The sequence below is a fragment of the Micromys minutus genome (assembly GCF_963924665.1).
Source record: "Micromys minutus genome assembly, chromosome: 26".
Lineage (NCBI taxonomy): Eukaryota > Metazoa > Chordata > Mammalia > Rodentia > Muridae > Micromys > Micromys minutus.
This window is the reverse complement of record NC_137961.1, coordinates 14,758,622-14,778,257: the sequence shown is the minus strand read 5'-3', so window position 1 is coordinate 14,778,257 and position 19,636 is coordinate 14,758,622. Positions and strand designations below refer to the sequence as shown.

The 19,636-nt window shown below is 42.8% G+C and overlaps 1 protein-coding gene across 8 annotated transcripts in view; it reads left to right on the top strand.

Annotated features, from left to right (window-relative positions):
- Positions 1-279: 279 nt before the first annotated feature.
- ASPH (aspartate beta-hydroxylase) overlaps positions 280-19,636 on the top strand; it is a 186,567-nt gene continuing 167,210 nt past the window's right edge. For 7 of the 8 annotated variants that reach the window (XM_080938668.1, XM_080938667.1, XM_080938664.1 and 4 more), the window contains exon 1: positions 280-595. In XM_080938668.1, the coding sequence (XP_080794794.1) occupies positions 469-595 (127 nt within the window). In that variant the 5' untranslated portion in view covers positions 280-468. The remainder of the gene's footprint in view (positions 596-19,636) is intronic. The other variant, XM_080938670.1, reaches the window with a different exon arrangement.

Genomic DNA, 19,636 nt, shown 5'->3' with positions numbered 1-19,636 from the left:
CGTTGGAACCAGAGCCCCAACGCTCGCGAGAGTCCTGCCGGCTTCCACGTTTGCCACGTTCCAGAGGATCAAGGCAGACTAGAAAGCCACCAGGCGCTCGGGCTTTGCAGCCACTGCGCAGCAAAACACTAGCTTCGGCCTGCGGAGGGCACGGGAGCGCAGCCTGCCCCGCCCCCTGTCAGCCGTCCTCGGGATTGGCTTGTATGGACGTCCTTCAGATGTGGTGGGTGGGCCGAGGCTGGCGTGGGCGGGGCCGAAGCCGGGGCATCCGAGCGCTCTTGGCAGCCTAGGGAGTCGCAGGCTGAGCGCACGCGAGGCTGTCCTGACCGCTGCACGCCGGTGCAAGTCGTCCGAGGCGGTGAGAGCGCGGTGGATGCTGAGGCGCTGCTGTAGGAATCGCGGAGCCTCGGTGTCCCTAGAGCACCCACCAAGGCCCCGGTTCTCTGCAGTACCCGGGAGCAGCTCGCGATGGCCCCGCGCAAGAACGCCAAGGGCGGCGGCGGCAACAGCAGCAGCAGCAGCGGCAGCGGCTCGGGCAGCGGTAGCCCGAGCACGGGTAGCAGCGGTAGCAGCAGTAGTCCCGGGGCGCGGAGAGGTCAGAGTCCCCGTAGGCCAGGCTCTGGCTGCGGGCGGGAGACGGGTGGGCGCTGCAGGTCTGGTCTGGTCATCCGTCCGCCTCTCCTCTCCATCCTTAGCGAGGCTCCGGTGTGCGCCGGGCGAGGCCGCGCTCACCGGGCGGGGAGGCGGAGGAATAGAATCGGCCCGAGGGGGACGCTAGCACGGGCCTGCCCGAGCATTGCGCGGCCCGCCCTTGCCTTTCCTGGTGAAAGCTGGGGGTAAGGGGCCCTTTATCTTCTTGCAGATTTGGGGGGGGGGGGCGCTTGACCCTGAGCCAAAGTCAGGAAAAGTAAGTTTCAGCCTGGCTAGCAGCATTCAGGAGCAGCTTGGAGGAGTGCATCCAAGGGGCCGGGTTGAGACTGGATGCCTCCTTTCAAATTATTTTAAGTTTTGTTTAGTTTTCGTAAAATGTGTTGCGTTTGCCTTTTTAAAATACGAAGGGATGTCATAAAGTACTATAGAATTTTTTTTCTGTGCCTCCGTTCGTTTTCTTAAAAAACAAAACAAAACAAAAAATAACCCCCCCGAAAAAAACCCCAAACAAAACCCTACTTACTGGTTTTCACCATCTATCTCCATGTGCTTAGCCAGCAGAGTGGAGAACAGATGTTTTAAATCTGTTTCGTGTCATATTTCACCGGTTCTCGGTTTCTTTTATATTTCCTTTGACTCATATTTAGAATATTGGAGCTGGAACACACATGTGTATTGAATGTGAGCTCTCAATATCAGCGGGAATGATTTAGATTGTGTGCTGCGGTCTATGGGCAGTCCATTATTATATGTCATATATAGATTGGATGATTATGGTTTTCTTAGTTTATGTCAGGAAAATAGATGAGTTGACTGTGGTTTTTCTTCATAGCGCTTACTGTTTTCATGTGTATTGTCTTTTTTCCTTCTATTTATTTTCTTTCTCTTAATCTCTTCTATTTATTCTCTTTTCTTACTTAGAATAATTCTTTTCCTTAATAGGCGTGCAATAAACATTTGATTAGAAAGGTGAATGAGTAAATGGAAATGGGGAAAGTACTACAGTTAGACCCACAGTACACAATAACATTCTGAAAACTGTTTATATTCTTAATGGGAAGAACTCCATGTATAGAGTTTGAGGTCCAAGGCTTCTGTAGTAATTAACTGATTTTTAATACAGGTAAAAATGATGTTCTGGTTCTCTGGCTCCTCAGTCAGCTAATCTGACGTAGGCAGCACCGTTGCTGTGTGGCTGGGGCTCTAGATTTGGACTATGTGAATGAGAAGAGCGTACTGAATGTTGAGGTGCCAAAGAAAGCTAATGAGCAAGATTTTTATGTTTTCGGTTGCCATTGACTAGTGAATTGTGTCTTTGCTGCTGTTCTGGGAGCTGTGTGTGTGCTGGGGAAGCGCTTTAGCCACTGAGCTACACCCCAGTCCTTCATCAGCATCTTTTACACCATTGGGTAGATGACTGATTGCATTCAGGGAAGTCACTTATGAGGCCAGTGAGTACAGTGCAGAGAAAGTGCATCCTTTCCCTATAAATAAACCATTGTAACATCTGCTGATCCGGTTAGAAAACACCAGTATGTATACTACCTTATTCTATCATTAGGATATATAGTACCTTATTCTATCATTAAGATATATAGTACCTTATTCTATCTTTAGAATGTATAGTACCTTATTCTATCTTTAGAGTGTATAGTACCTTATTCTATCTTTAGGATGTATAGTACCTTATTCTATCATTAAGGTATATAGTACCTTATTCTGTCTTTAGAATGTATAGTACCTTATTTTATCATTAGGGTGTATAGTACTTTATTCTATCATTAAGGTATATAATACCTTATTCTATCTTTAGAATGTATAGTACCTTATTCTATCATTAGGGTGTATAGTACCTTATTCTATCATTAAGGTATATAGTACCTTATTCTATCTTTAGAATGTATAGTACCTTATTCTATCTTTAGAATGTATAGTACCTTATTCTATCTTTAGAATGTATAGTACCTTATTCTATCTTTAGAATGTATAGTACCTTATTCTATCTTTAGAAGATATAGTACCTTATTCTATCATTAGGGTGTATAGTACCTTATTCTATCATTAGGGTGTATATTCCTTATTCTATCATTAGGGTGTACATACCTTATTCTATCATTAGGGTGTATATACCTTATTCTGTCAATCACTTGCTCACATTTTAGAGTGTCATAGCTATAAAGAAGCACACTTTGATTCCTAATGAATGAAACGCCCGTGTTCTAAACCCTCTCCCAAAATCCAAGTCTGAATTACATAGAGTACATAATTCTTCCTAGGCCACTGTTTTCAATAAGTATATAAGTGACTATCGGGTTCTGATTTGGCGAAGGAGAAGGCACCAGAGGTGGAAACTGCGACCCTTCCCATTGTGCTAAACAGTTACATTATAATGAGGAAGTTTGGTTCTGTTTATTGCTTTCTTACTGCAGGGTGCAAGCTTGAAAAACAACCAGGGCATTGGAGGAGAAGTTAACTTTATGTGGTTACTGAGGTAGCAACGTTGACATGCAAACCAACACTGACTACTGTGGACTGCATAGGTGCAGACAACACTGCTGTGGATTTAGTGTCTTCTAGTTATAGAAGGCGAGAAGATTAATGCTTAAAGGTTTTCTTGCTCAGCCTGTGGGAACCAGGGTGGGAAGGAAGAGCACAAACTAAAACCCAGGATTTCTGTCGCACATCATTTCATCGCACTGTTTGAATCCTGGGTTCTTAAGTAGAATATGTCAGATCTTATAAGGGTTGGGAGTTGAAGTAGTTTGTCAGGATTTCTTCTGGCATTTTCCAGGGCAGAGTTATCGTCACTGCAGAGAGTTGTGCTTTCGTCTTTAACCAATCTGTCTTTTACTAAAATATGTTTGAAGTAGCACATTTGAAAATCCTAGTTTGAAAAGTGGGCACACTAAGTTTTTTACATTGAGAATCTGATGTCAGGGGTGACATTGGTCTCGTGACTAGATTTTTTTTGGAAGTCTGCTGGGGGATGGGAGATCTGAGTCAGTCCTATAAGGCACACCTACAGTGACAACCTTTTAAATCGTCTTTCTGCTTTTCCCTTTCGTCAGCTCAGCTGAGAAATGATGAAGTAGAATCTCATTTTACATTTTTCAATTTTACTCCCAAGAATATGGGAGGAAGGAGTTGGGCATTTCACTTTTAATGTGCGTATGAACTGTGATTTACGTGGCCAGGGTTAGAACATAGGTGTTTCATTCACAGAGTGTGATCCATTCTTACATGTCTAGTGGTCCAGGAAAAATCTTTTTCAGATTACTGATTGTAAACGCTTTTTAGGAAGAGGGGACATAGTTGTCTTTGGGTTCCTGATACAGTACAGAGGGGGGTCCCCTGCCTCTCTGGGCTGTGGCTTGCTTTTATCTTGCCACTTACCAGGAGGTGTCGCTGTCGAACATGTTTCCTCTCCCAGTTTGAAGCCTCGAGTTATATAATGGCAATTTGGTCTTAAATATTATTTTAATCAGTCAGCACTGTACTTACCCAGAAGCTCTTATCTGCTGGTGTTCAGTTCTCTCGAGATAGCTAACAGATTTTGAAATTTAATAATAAGCGTCTGTGTGGAACCGTCTTAAGACTTTTCAAGAGTGAAATATATCATACATATATTGCTTGAAAGTCTGAGCTGCTGTTACCCTGTAGCACGTTTGTTTCAAATACAGGCTGCTCTTTACAGTAGATTGCATTGTAACTTTCTGAAGCACTTGATACATTTTCTTTTTGCAAGTGTTTCATTTGTACAGCAGCCTTCTAGCTGCCATTTGCCAGCTGATCTCTTAGAGTTTTGTAACATTCTGTATCTTAGTAGAGCTCAGATAGAATTTGCTCTTTTGGTGCTCTTCCAGCTACTGATTTAATGTCATGAGAAGTACTTGGCCTGGATCTTCAATATGCTACTTCTACATCCCCAGCAAGCACAAAGTACAACAGACTGTTAAATACATCCCATTTAGTGAAAATTATGCATAGCGAAGGCCAAGATATTCTGGTGTGGCTTAGCACAGTAGGATGTGTGTCTAGAGTTGGTAGTAATATGTAGTGCATTTCAAGATAAATTATTTTCAAAACTTTTGTTATAAAAATCATATTTAAAGGTAAGCCTGTTTTGCCTGATTTACATATTATACATGTTGAAACATTATAAGTTACTCCAGTAATACCTATAATATTTCACTGTCAGTTAAATGACTGAAAGCCATTTACAATTTATCAGGATAATTTGAGGAAAGCTTCAGCTGACTGTCCCTAAACCTCATGGTGCCTGGCTGGCTCCATCTACTGCTCCAGTGTTTAGCTGTTCAGTGCTGTAGTCATGGGTAGAATATGCCATTTGGAGTGAACCCTGTTCCATCCTACAGAAGGCTAGAGATGAGGTGCTCACGCCCCATGTCCCACTAGTGCATTCTGGAATCCAGTCGACAAGCTTTGCTGGTACTGCTGGGAGCCTTGCAGGGGGGGTGGGGGTGGGGGGGTGGGTGGTGGTGATGGTGGTGGTGGTTTATCAGACTTCATAATTAATTTTACCTTTGTTTTATGTTCCTCTGGTTAGGGTGTTCCAGCATGTGTTCTGCAGTTGGCATGTGTATTTCAGGGATGTGATATGGCTCCTTTCGGCCGCTGTTCTTATCTTCTCGTAGCAAGCCATTGAATGGAACTAATTCTGATCAGATTCGTGATGGCTGAAGGCAAGCAAGTTATCACCTATTAGACTGAGATCTTTATGCTCCTTTCTTCCCCAGGAGCTTTTAAAGGGAAGAGTTACAGGGAAGCTGCTGAAGGTTGCTGGGTGTCCTTTGACCGTGAGGTACAGGGAAGTTTGGCTCATTTTACAAGTGCCACCACCTGCTGTAGGTACTTTTTATGCTCCAAAGCAGAGAGTAGAATGAAAGGGAAATGGGGGGGGAGGGTGGTGTCCATTTACGGAGGAGAGCTTTAGCAGTAGACAGAGCTCTTGTTGAATTTGGAGAAATGTTGACTCTTCTCCTATGGGTATGTCCACAGATCTAACCCAGTGAGTGACTCATTCATTATGGAAGGCAGCCAGGGTTGCCTTGTTTTTAAAGTGGAAGAATATTATTTGGTCAAATAATTTTATTCCATAATCACCATTGTTATAATTGTTTTTGGTCCTGCTTACCTTAGGCTTGGCAGCCACTTCTACCCTGCCAGACAGTCATTGTTAATATGTTACTGCTATTGTATTTCTCATTCCCTGTATGCCCATATGCAGATTGTTAACTTCCCTGGTCTGTTTTAATCCCAGTTACTCTCAAATGGCCTATTGGAAAGCCTCTTCAGCTTTGGGTTCACATGCGAATTTTTGTTCGGGAGTAATTAAGTTCTTTTACATGAGCAAAAGCTAGTGTTACAGATGTGTATTGAAAGGCTATCTGCTTTGAAGTTTGCCTTTCCAGTCTTTGAGTCAAAATGAATTTTAATAAGATGCTTCTGGCTTAATTTTTAAAACTGCTCCAAGTACTGGCTTTTTGAAACTACCATGTAGTTTCTCATGCATGCTCATATAATCTATATGTGCAACCTATAGAATGTTATGTTGCACATTACATGCTAAATACCCATGTTCCATATTTATATGTGTACATGTGATTAAATTATCCTTACTATTAAAGATATATTTTTAGATTGATTTAAAATGTAAAAGAATTTCATTTTATGTGTATGGGTACTTGTTTGCATATATGTCTGTGCACCAATTCATGCCTGGTGCCTGTGGAGACTAGTAGAGGGCATCAAATCTCTTGAGACTGGAGTTAACAGTTGTGAGCCACCATGTGGATGCTGAGAATTGACGCTGGCCTTTAGAAGAGCAATCAGGGGGCTGGAGAGATGGCTCAGTGGTTAAGAGAACTGACTGCTCTTCCAGAGGTCCTGAGTTCAAATCCCAGCAACCACATGGTGGCTCTGAACCATCTGTAATGAGATCTGATGCCCTCTTCTGGTGTGTCTGAAGACAGCTACAGTGTACTTATATACATCAAATAAATGAGTTAAAAAAAAAAAAAGAATGGGCTTTTTTTAAAAAAAAAAAAAAAGAGCAATCAGTGCATTTAACCACTGAGCCATCCATCTGTTTGTCCAGCCTAAGATTTATTTTCCCTTTACTTACCTGTATTTGTGTGCATTCCTGTATATGCACATGAGTGCATGTGCCCCGAGAGGCCAGAAGAGGGCATCAGCCCCCTTGGAGCAGCCTGGCATTGGTTTTGGGGACCAAACTCAAGCCCCATGGAAGAGCAGGAAGAGCTCTTAACTGCAGAGCTATCTCTCTACCACCAAATGGGAAATCTCTTATTGCTAGCATTATGGGAAAAGCCTCGTGAGAAGCCTGTCTATATCCTTACATATAGACGTATGCATGAGCTTGTTTAACATGCAGCAAAAGTGTTTGTGACTTGGTCCTTGCTCAGTTTAGTGTGCTCTTCATTTCCATGGCCACAATCCTTCACTCTATACATGTGTTTCTTTCCGTTGACCAGGCCGACTGAGATTGCTGTTCCTTTGCGTTCTACCTTCCAAACTGAAACCTGTTTGCCCCTTTCTCTATGTGTCTGAATATTTTTCTGGGCTGTGAAATTAGATTGGAATTGTTTGAGTCATAGCACGAATTAACCCTTTCGGGTATTGGGTATTTTATTAAACCCGAAGTGGTTGTGTGGCCGTATGCATTAATATCCTACCTACAGTGGATTACAGTAGTTACCTTTCTTGTTGCCACTCTTGGTAAAATTTAGTGATTGTAAGTTTGGTGCATGTTAAGTACTCTGACAAGGCTAACCTTTGCATTTTCCTGGGTACTACTAGTAAGACGTGATGGTTTTGTTTCTTCTGTGACTTTCTTGTTCATACTATTCCCTGGCATTTAATTTGTGTGTGTGTGTGTGCTTGTATTGACTGTAGAGTGTGTTTCACAACCCAAGCCTTCTGTTTGCTTGAGTGGCAGGCAGGTCAAGGATGTCTCCCTTCCATCCTTGACTGTTTAAACTGCCGTTTCCTGTGCTGTATTTTACACGACAGTATTTGATACCTTTTGTATAGCAATAATAGAATTTTACTGTTTTCTACTTCATGGTTTGGGCTTGTGTGCTTTATGACATCATTGGCAGCAGAGATGGTGACATTCCTTTTAAATAAGATCATAAAATACCTGAAAATTTGCTCTTTAGCCTTTGGATCTTCAACAGTGCTAGGTGTTGACTTACTGTGTATCTTCTGTTCGAGTGGAGGGCATCTATTTTAAATATTTGGGGTTTTGTTTGTTTGTTTGTTTGTTTTTAGATAGGAAGTGTTCTGTAGTCAGTATTCATACAGACTTTGTAGAGTCAGTCGTACATCTTTCTAAGCATTGGACCATGTTCCAGGAAGGAGGCACCCACGTCACTGAGTCCTCTCTAGCTGTGTAGGAAGGCTCTGTTCTGAAAGGACAGTCTCGCTGCCTTTCATTGTGTTTAAACATGTGGAAGAGAGGCTGGACATGGCAAGAACAATGGTGAAAGGCAGTGTGGCCTGTCGTGTTGAACACTGAGTGTTAACCCTTGTCATTGTGTTGATCTGATGTGTTTTCTTAGGGCTCTCTTTCAGTAACAGTTTGGGGATTTTTTAAATTTGTTTCCTGTGCCCTCTTGGGTGTGTTTATCCTTCTCTTCATTCCCAAGCACCCCTTCCCATGTCCTTTGTGGGGAGCCCTGGCTGACTGCTCATGAATTCCTTCAATCTGTTTTTATTATGGAAAGATTTTCTTTCTTCCTTGACTGTACTTGGTACACACACACACACACACACACACACACACACACACACACACAGAGAGAGAGAGAGAGAGAGAGAGAGAGAGAGAGAGAGACAGACAGACAGACAGACACACATATGTATATTTTTTCTTTGGTCTTTCATAAATTGTAGAACATAGGTCCAATCCCTTCTTTCCGGTTAAAGTCTCTATTGAGAATTAGTTGTCATTTTGATAGATCTGCCTTTATATGTCTCATGGCATTACTGCTGTTTTCAAAATCTATCCTTTGTTCTGTTCAGTTAGTGTCTTGATGTTTTTGTACGACATTGGGAGTTTCTTTTCTGAATTTTTTTCTTCTTGATGTTCTTCCAACTCTTGAAACTTAATAGGAATTTCTTTCCTTAAATCTGGTAAATTTTCTCTTATGATTTTGCTGAAAATATTTTTCTGTACTTTTGGCCCAAGTTTTTTCTTCTATATACCTGTGGTTTGTAGGTTTGGTCTTTCTATAGAATTCCAGAGTTTCTGCATTTTTTTTTTTTTTATTCTGGAATTTTTAGATGTAACTTTTTTTTTTTTTTTTTTTTTTTTTTTTTGACCAAGTGAGCCTTGTCTACCCTGTCTTCAGGACCTGATGTCCTCATGTCCATTTTATCTATTCTGTTGAGGCTTTCCACTGACCATTTTATTTTAATTACTGGTTTTCAAATTTTATTTTAGTTTGACTTTTGGCAGACATTCTACCTTTATTAAATTTTATTTCCATATCTTTAATTATTTGTTTCATTTCACTCAAACATTGCTGTTTTTGCAGTCTGCATCTTATCAGTCATGTGTGTCCTCTTTGCATTGCTTGAACACACTTATGTTTGCAGTTGGAAATCTTGTCATGTAAGTCATATGTTGCATTTCTCAGGGGACATTACCATTAGATTTCTAAGTTTTGGAGGAAGCACATTGTCTTGTGATGTGTGAAGGGGGTATCAGAAGTGGGCTGCAGCTTCTGAGCACAGGAACAGATCTGCAGAATGAGAAAATCCTTGATGAAGATCCTCAGAAGTCTTGAAGGCTCACGGGAATTTACATGTAGTTTTTAGGTGGCATGGTTTTCAGTCAGGTGGGGGGTTGGGTGGTGCCCTTACAGGGATGAGGATTCCTACTTGAAATTGGCACAGGGTATAGGGTTCTCAGGTAACGGGAGGGGGTGGGGGTGATGAACAACTACTTTTCATGTTAGTGCTTACTTTTATATTTCTGATTTTACTTTCTCTAGCCTAAGGAACTTTATATTCTTAGGTCAGAGAGCTAATTTATGTTTTCTTTTAGGAACTCACTTCAGAGTTTTAGATTCAATATTTAAGTTTATAATTCTCCTGGAATTAGTTTAGAGAAGCACTATCTTGTTTCTTATGCTGCAGTGGCACAGTTTATTAAAAGCACTTTGCTTTTATCATTAGGTTGCTTTTGGTGCCTTTGTTAAAAAGGAAACAAGTATAATTATTAGGTGTTCCTTAGATAAATATAATTATTTCTGTGTTCCTTACCATGTACTTTAGAAGTTATCTGTTTGTGCCTGAGTGCTTGCTACAGTCCTGATTACTGTCAGTACACAGTAACCAGTGAAATAGGTAGTAAAGGTCCACGTCTGTTAGAGTTTAAAGAGGGTTCTGAATGGCTAGTTCTGTGTACCCATGTGTGCTTTTGAGTACATGGCTCTGTTTCTGCAGAGAGAGGCGTCCTAGGTCTATGCTGAGATTTGCATGAATTCTTTACATCTGTTGGTGAGAATCTGTGTCTCAGCAGTACCAAGTCTTCTGTCCCACGACAGTGATATGTCTTTATCTAGGTCTTTAATTTTTTTCTGCCTTGTTGTGTAGTTTGGGGTGTGGCCTCATCTATATTTTGTTGAGTGTTTTTTGTATTTATGCATTTTGATACCTTAGTGATTCATATTAATGGCGTCATTTTGTGGTACCCACAGTGGTGTGTGTACCTTATACTTCTTGCACTTGGGATGTAGAGGTGGAAGGATTCTGAGCTTGAAGCCACCAGGGTGGCTGCCTAAAAACATCTTAAAAGCAAAACGAGACAAAAAATAAAAACACCCCAATTATGGACTGAGCATGTGGCTCATTGGTAGAGTGTCAGCCTACTGTGTATGTAATAGCCACGGATTTGATCCCCCAGCGCTGCAAGAGACTAGAACATTCTTTCTGTCATCATCTGCTTTTAATGTACAGACAGAACATATAAGCTCAAGAAGAAAGACCAATGTGTGGACGTTTCAGTCCTTCTTAGAAAGGCCAACAAAATACTCACAGGAGGTAGAGGGTGGAAGGGACTTGGGAGCAAGAGAGGAGTGGGAGGGGAAAGGGGGGCAGGATCTGGTATGGGAGGAAACGACAGGGATGATATACAGAGGGTCAGGAAATTGAACAGGGGTGTGTAGCCATGGGGGATGGGGAACTGGGGTTAGTCACTAGAAAGTCCCAGATGCCAGGAAAGCAAGAGACTCCCAGAACCCATTTGGGATAAGATCAGCTGAAATGCCTAACGAAGGGGAGGAAGAACCTGTAGAGCCCATTTCCAGAGGTTAGGCAAGGCCCCCCTGTTGGGGGATGGAGCCACCCAGTCATCTCCAGATTTTTAACCCAGAATGGCTCCTGTCTAAAGGAAATACAGGGACAAAGTGTGGAGCAGAGACTGAAGGAAAGGCCACCCAGAGACTGCCCCACCTGAGCATCCATCCCATACACAGACACCAAAACCAGACACTGTTGCTGATGCCAAGAAGTGCTTACTGACAGGAGCCTGATACAGCTGTCTCCTGAGAGGCTTTCCCAGAGCCTGACAAATACAGATGCGGATGATCGCTGTGCCAACCATTGGACTGAGCACAGGGACCCCAATGGAGGAGTTAGGGAAAGGACTGAAGGAGCTGAAGGTTTCCAACCCCATAGAAAGAACAACAATATCAACCAACCAGACCCCCCAGAGCTCCTAGGGACTAAACCACCAACCAAAGAGTATACATAGAATTGATACACATATTGTAGATCATATATATGGCCATGTTAAATTCACTTTTTAATTTCTAGTAGTATATATTCATATGTATATATATACATGTATATACATCTCTGGGAGTATTCTATGTACAAATCTCATTATTCATTAAAAGGAAGGTTCTTTGTTCTTCTCAATGTTAGATGAACATTTGCTTCTAAGTGATGAAGGCAGAGATTCCACTTCTGTTCTAGCAAGCCAAGTACTGTAGGTGTTATGTGGTTATCCATAGTAGACTGTGGGGGACTTATGTATTTCTAGTTTAAGAGCTTGGGCCAATCTCCTTTCTCCTTTCAAGCCTTGTTTGATCATGTTGAACTATCCTTTACGCACGGCTTTATCTGCTTATGCTGTGCAGGTGGCTTTATTGCTAATATTACCCACGTGACTTTAATTACCAGCGCTCTACATCTGGCTTTGTTGCTGATGTTGCCTGAAGAGCTTTATTTGCCGTTCTGTGCACACAGTTTTATTTGCTTATGTTTCCTTGTTGCTCTTGCATTTGCTAATGATGAATTTCCTTTTGTGCTGACACCCTTCCCCATTTCTTCTTCTCATTTTTTTGTCTTACTAATAATTATGAGCAGTATTTAATACGTTCTCTGCATTTATTGAGATTATTTATTTATATAAAACTACATTTATATGTCGTTTTGAGTCTCAGTTTAACTCTACCCTCTCCCTTCCCCCTCCCCATCCTTATCCCTACCCTTACATTTTGAGGAATAATCCCACCTAGTAATTTTTTATGTTCTTCAACATTAAATCTTGGCAGTTGTTTTAAACTAACCTAACTATTGAACGCCTCATAATGTTCTTCACTGGGCCTTGTCATCAGGCTGTTTCTGCCGTGTGCAAGAATTAGAGAGTGCTTTTCTTATTTCCTCTCTCTGTATGAGCTTTCACAGGGTGTAGCTCATGTGAACATAGTCATTTCAGCCTCTGTAGGGTTGGGGTGGGGCAGAGATGAGGGGAAAGGGCTTTGCTTTCTGAATGTGTATGGTGTCATTGCACATCAATTTTGTGATTGAAATTTGGCTAATGTGCATTTTCTGTCTCCTTGTGGGCATATTTGAGTTAAAATTCTTTCTAGCTTTAAGCAGTTTTTGAACATATTTCATGTGTGGTTGCTTTAGTTAGGGTTCTGTTGCTGTGATAATACCTCATGAGCAGAGGCAGGTTGGGAAGGGAAAGGTTTGTTTCAGATTACACTGTCAGGTAATAGTCCATTAGGAAGGAAAATCAGGGCAGGAACTCAAGCAGGACAGGAGCCTGGAAGCAGAAGCTTGGAGGAATGATGCTTACTAGCTTGCCTCTAAACCATGCTCAGCCTGCTCTGTCCTAGAACCCAGGACTGACCACTTGTGCACCACCCACTGTACACTGGGCCCTCCCATATCAATCGTCAGTCAAGAAAATGTAGCGTAGACTAGCACCGAAAAGGTTCACCTGGTGGGCAACTTTTCAGTTGAAGTTCCTTCTGCCTACATGACAGTAGCTTGTGCCTAGTTGACATAAAACTAGCCAGCACAGTGTCTTTAACTGTACACCTTGTAAACAGAATGTAGCTATTCTGCACCTAACACTCAATAAAACAAATTAAATCAGTAAGATTTAAGATTTGTTAAACTTACTATTTTCAATCCCTAGGGATGCTTTTTTGAGTTTATTGTGCGAGCCTTTGTTTTTTGTTTTGTTTTGATTTTCTCTGTAGGATTCTGACCATTTGCAGGTGCCTGTGAGAAACTAGGCAGTTCACTACTGGACATGCCCTTTGGTTGACTCCACATGGTCACCTGTCCTTCCTATTCATGAGATGTGACTTGAACTAGGGACCTTACTTTGTCCAAGTTGGACTTATTTCTTCATGAGTGAAACATAATGTTTATTTTCCTGAACTTTACTTTGGCTTTTGGCTGACTGGTTTGTTTGTAACCATTATTCATAGAGGCATAGAGTACCTGGTGTGGATCTAAGACAGGAGTGTTAACAGTTTCTGTTGCCACTGTGGAGGTCTTAGATGTTTGTGCCAGATGTGCAGTGTTAACAGCTTTGGCTTCAGGGATTGTGGACTTGAAAGCTAATGTAGAATTAGACTGAGATCACTCGGAGGGTACTGCCAACCTGGCAAGGAGGAGGCCCAGGGGAAAGCAGTGTATTTGAGTTTACCATAAACTGAGGCAATATATTGAGCTCACTCTTTCTTTGTTTCTTTCCCCTCTGTCTGTCTGTCTGTCTGTCTGTCTGTCTCTCCTCTCTCTTTTCCTCTGTTCTTACTCATCCATCTCAAATGTCTCACTGATTGGAAGAGAATTCTGAAACTTAATCTGTGTCTTTATTAGCACAAATGCCATACCATTGTAGTGCATTGAGACAATACAATAAATGCAAGTACCTCAAGAACAAGAACTTTGGTAAATTTTAATTTCACCTCCAAAGTGACCTATTGATAAGTTTGTATGCCCTTCCTTTTTTCTTCAAACAGTTCCCTCCCATTTTTCCTGTCTCATTTAAAAAGCTTCCACATCAGCTGCTTGGTGAGTGGTGGTTGATCCTGGAGGCCATGCGGTGAGCCAACTGGCAAGAGGCTCTCCATCCCTCCATTTAGAACCTCTGACGTTGCAGAAGCAGTTCAGTCAAGGATCTTGGAAAGACTGTGCTCTCGTATGGACATGAAAATCCACCGGCTTACGTGGATCATCTCTAGCGTATGGTTCCGTTGAGCTCCTTCAGCTGCAGAGGCCACCTGGGAGTGAAGTCGAAGAGTCAGGCAGCACCAGCTCCTCAGTTAAACATTACAACCATGGTGCTCACAGCTGTTAGAGTCCTTTGGTCCCAGCCTGCCTCAGGACAGAGAAAGGAAAGGACGATGTGTTTGTGCTGCACCTCTTACACAGAAGCCCATAGTGACCCCCCCACTCCCACCCCGCCATCTTCTCTGACCTGGTGCAGTCACCTGCCTCCCTGGGAACTCTTCTCCTCCTCCCCCTCCTACATTATTAGTCTTTTCCACTCAATAAAAAGAGAATGAAGTCCACAGAAACCTTTTGCTGTTTACTCTGCCATGTAAAGTGTTAGCCAGTGAGTGCTAGAGACTTTTCTCTCCTGGTCTTTCAGGCCAAAGTCAGTGGAAACCGTCTATAACCTCAGTTCAGGGGGCTCTGTTTACCCTTTGCTTCCTGGAGGACCATCTTTCCAGTACTTTTTCAGTAGGACATTTATTCTAGACAACCACTCTCCATAGCTTTAACCACACATTGATGGAAGTAGTTTCCTGAACAATAGGAGTAAATAATCCGAACCATGTTGCAGGGAATAAAGCAGCTACCTCGTACCCAGGGATGGCGGTATGTCAGACACTGAGTGCTCGTCTCTGGTTGAATATTTGATTCCATACTAATTGTCTGTGCCTCTTTTTGTAGGCGAGGAAATAGAAGGCTACAGACATAGTTTGTCAAGGAAAGCTAGTAAAGGTTGGAGCTGGAGTACAGGTCCCAGTGCTGAGTCTGAAACTGGTGTCATGGAGCAGATTAGAGCATCATCTGGTACTTAGACAACCCAGACCAACTCTCAGTCCTGCCTGATGTCACAGCAGGCTTTATATAGTAGAACCTAGATCACAGGCCCTTCCTTCTTGTGATGGGGGGTCAGGAGCAGGGTCTGCCTCCTGCTGTGCTCCCTGTTCACCCCATGTGTCACCCTCTGTACGGCAGCGCTCCTGACACACATGGCCTCTCTCTGTACGTTCAGTGTTTGCACAGGGAACTTCTACAACAGCTCCATGCTTGCCATCGTTTGTCTGTCTGACTCGTGTGTATTTAAGCAACAACGTTCCTCATCAGCTTATAGACAATGAATTGTTATGGTCCAGTTTCAGTCTGCGGTACGATTCAAGCTCCTTGGAGTTACCAGGAAGACTTGTCAGGCCCTCGCTCCCCTCACTGGCAACAGCATGGCTCAGAACTCTGAGACTCAGAGAGTTACACATCGTCTGCAAAGTGCCAGCTCTTGATCAGAAAAGGGGTGATCTCAAGCTCTAGAATATTTATTAATAAGGATCTGGGACCTAAACCTCTAGGATGGGGAATTTGGGAAGAGGGCCAGTCCTGGCCTATGGGAGTTCTTGTGAGCAAGAGACTTAAATTAGCATGGCAACCACTTTCCCTCTCCCCGTGTCTCATCCCTTTCTGCACAGTGAATGGCTTCTTAAACCGTTTCATTTTGCTCGTTTGCCTTCTTGCTCTTTGTCCTCTCATTCCTTTCTTCCTCTCTCCCCACTCCCCCATGTGCTAATGGCAGGCCTCTACTCCTCTTTCTCTACACTCTCTCTCTGCCTTTCTGTCTCTACTACCCTCTCAGCTCCCCTCCACATGGCCTGAATAAACTATTCTATACTAAAAAACAGAACAAAACAAAAACCAAAACAGTGTTCCATTTTCACACTTCAGTTTGCCTTCCTTTCCCTTGGAGGTGTCTCCACCCCAGTCCCCTCACACAAGTATGCTTCCTTTTGCCAGCTTCTCTACACCAGATCTGCTACCCCCTCCCCCCTTGCCAGACTCACCATTTTCTTTAGAACTTGTGACATGGCTTCTTTAAGAGATGAAAGCTCAGTCCACAAAATTGTCTCCAGCTGAACTTATCCCATGTACAAACTCAAGCTCTTCCGTTCGCTAATATAGGCAAACCAGCAAACGTCTTCAAATGCTTCTCAACCTTTCCCCATCATCACAATGAAGGTGATAGTGCTGACTTCACACTGGCGAAGAATGACTATAAAGTCAGACTTAGTGAGAGTGTCATAAATACATCAACACAGGCTCTGTATTTGGAGGGTCAACGTATGGAATCTCTATCCTGTTTAATTGAAAGGGCACCAACCATTAGGAATAGGACCAGATTTAGATGTGCATACGTTTTTGGAAAATTGATTTCATTTAAAAGCAAAGCAGAGGTGGATCTGGCTCCAGATGTGCAATGATCATTGGCTCAAATTGTCTCCTATGGACTCTTATTCTGTTTCTTGGCTCCTCGTGGGGAACCCAGGAAGGAAGCAGGCAGCAGCAGGGAGGAGCAGAGCAAGCAGCGCTTCTCCGCATTTCCGCTTCTCCTGCCTTACTTTGAGGTTGTCCCTGTGAACCAGGCTGCTGAGTACCCACGTGATGGCAGAACTGACCATGCAGTGGCTCTCTGCCCTGCTGCTGTTGCCTGGAAGTAGCCATGGCCACTAGAAGCAGGAGGGGAACGTAACAGTGTTCCAGTAAAACCTGATTATGCGAACTGCAGTTGAATTTCACATAAACCTCTCAGTATGAAGTTTTTTCTCTGATATCGTTTCAGCTGTTCTAAAACTTAAACCATGCATAGTGCTTGGATCATCCCCACACCCAAACAAACAAATACCAAAACCAACCCCTAAAACTTTAGCCATAGTTTACTCTCATTTGGAATACTGTAGAGGCTGGGGTTGCTATACTACAGATAATGTGTTTTGTTGTCATGTTGTCTGGTGTTACAGCAGCTGGTAGGTCTCGTGAGTGTGTGTGTGTGTGTGTGTGTGCGTGCGTGCGTGTGCGCATATGTGTGGTGCATGATCATGAGCATCAAAGCAGGTGCTCAGTTCACAGAAAGGCAGGCAACACTGGAGTGAACACATATAGGCGGACATTTCTGTTATTAGTCCAAAGCGCATTGAGGAGAGACGTCAGGAGATGTCACTGTGCTGCCTTTCTTTGGATGTCCTAAGTTCTCAACGATGACCAGTTTCATGGGCTTTCTTAGGTTTGTGCTAAGAAGACAGAGATCTTATTAATAAGTGTTAAAGCTGACCTGAATTCTAAGGACATGTGCACTTCAGAGATACAGAGAATGTTCGGATAGATCAAATCCATCTGGTGTTGGATTCAGTAGATAGCATGCTATAGGATCCTCCTCATCTTCTTGGGTTATGCCAGTCAGTTCCTTTGTTCTCTGTCTGTCTGTCTGTCTCATCCAGTCCCCCACATTCCCCCACATGTGTGTGTGTGTGTGTGTGTGTGTGTGTGTGTGTGTGTGTGAAGAATTTAGAGAAGCTTCCCTTATTTGCAAGGTTTCACTTTTCCTTTTTATTTTTAAACATGACTCAACAGAATGGGCTGAAATTACTCATGTAAATACTGAAGTACTGAGTCATGTGCTGAATTCTTCTTCTCCCTTTTGGGTTTCCCAGTTTGAGATTCCTCTGTAAGTATCACGACTATTTCCTCCTTGAGATTTACCAACTTTCATTAAACCGTACCAGATTTTTACAAAGTAGACCAGCTATTTATAGAATGGCTTGCCACAGTTAGCACCCGAGTTAGCACATTTGAAATTCCAGGACTGTATCCTGTTTGCCTGTCCGGCTTTTATCTGGGTCGTCTGAGTCTTACTGCCTTTCTAGCTTCTCACTGGGTAGTAGGTTAAGTTGCCCTTTGGATTCACTGTTGTGGGATGGGGGAGAGCTTTAGCATAGTTGCTGAATGAATGAGTGAATTTGTGTGTTGAAAAAAAAAATCTATGAAAGCCACTTAAAATTTGCTCTCTTGGGAGTTATGTTTGCAACCTACAGTCCATGGGAACTTACAGAGCCGATCTGTTTTTGCCAACCTGAATTTGATGGTGACCCAAGACTTTTTAACGTGAAGATAATATTTTTAGCCAATGCTGTCTTATCATATTTAAACATCATGGCTCTGCTTGCTTTCTGCCTGAGTATTAGCATGTGTGTGGATTTTTTTTTTTTTTAATAGAGTCTTCTCTCATGCAGTGCATCCCGACTGCAATTTCACCTCCCTTTGCTCCTTCCAGCTCCCCCACCCCCACCTTCTCCTCAGTTTCACTCCCCAGTCTGTTTTCCTTCAGAAAGGAACATGCCTCCAAGAGGTGGCGGCAGACAGGGAAAAGAAGATACAATAAAAAAGCTCTCACATTGATGCTGGACGGGGGCAACCCAATAGGAGGAAAAGAGTCCCAAGAGCAGGTGAAAGAGTCAGACACACTTGCTACCACTGTTAGGAATCTCATAAAAACACCAAGCTAACAGCCATAACATATACACAGAGGACCTGGTGCAGACCCTTCAGGCCCTGTGAGCCCATAGGAGCTCTGCTTAATTGGTTGAGTGAGCCATGTTCTCCTGGTGTCCTCCAGACCCTTAGATTCCTACAATCCTGCCTCCCTCTCTTCTGTGGTGTTCTCTGAGCTCCAAGAGGAGGGACCCAATGAAGGCCTAATATTTAGACTTGGCATAATGTTTGGCTGTGGGTCTCTCTTCACCTGCTCCCATCTGCTGCCAGGGGAAGTCTTTCTGATGATGACTGGACAAGTCACCCATCCTAGGTCTATGGGCTCTTCAGTCTCTAGTTCCTGGCCACCCAGGCAGGGTTCGGCCTGGGCCAATTTACAGAGCTAATCTGTTTTGCCAATCTGAATTTGATGGTGACCCAAAACTTTTCATGTGAAATACTATTTTAAGCCAGAGTGTAGTATTGTCACATTTAATCTCTATGGCTGTGATTGGCTTTCTGCCCAAGTGTTAGCATGTGGCGATTTTGTATAAAGCCTAAATATCGCACTTTGCCTCGGGCCAGACATTTTGGGGATACAGAGCAGCAAAACCGTTGCTTGGAGAAGAATGGGTGGAGACAAGCTTGGGAATGACCATCAGTGGAGGAGGTAGCCTTCTTGTTTTAGCTGTGAGAAGGATTTAGCAATAGCAGACATGTGTTAAAGCACAGGAGATAGTCACTTCAGATCGATGCTCTTTAGTTCATGGGGACTTTACACTAAAAACTATAAGAAACGTCAAGCCATGTACCATCAAAACTGATATGGTGTATACTCTTGTCTACAATTTACTCTGAATTGTTTTGCAGGAATGAGGTTGATTTAAAGGTGGGGATAGGTGGATGAGTGGTTATAACAGAAGCCATTCCATAAACCCCTTCACCATAGAATCTGTGATATTCACTATAAAATCATTTCAGATTGAATTGTGTATTTTGGAATTTTCATTAAGCACTGGGAACACAGGAACGTTTAAGTTGTGTCCCAGTCATTTTTCCCAGCTACTTTTCATAGTATAGATTGTATTTTGTGTGTCTCTGTTTGCCAGGGTACTAGTGAATTCCT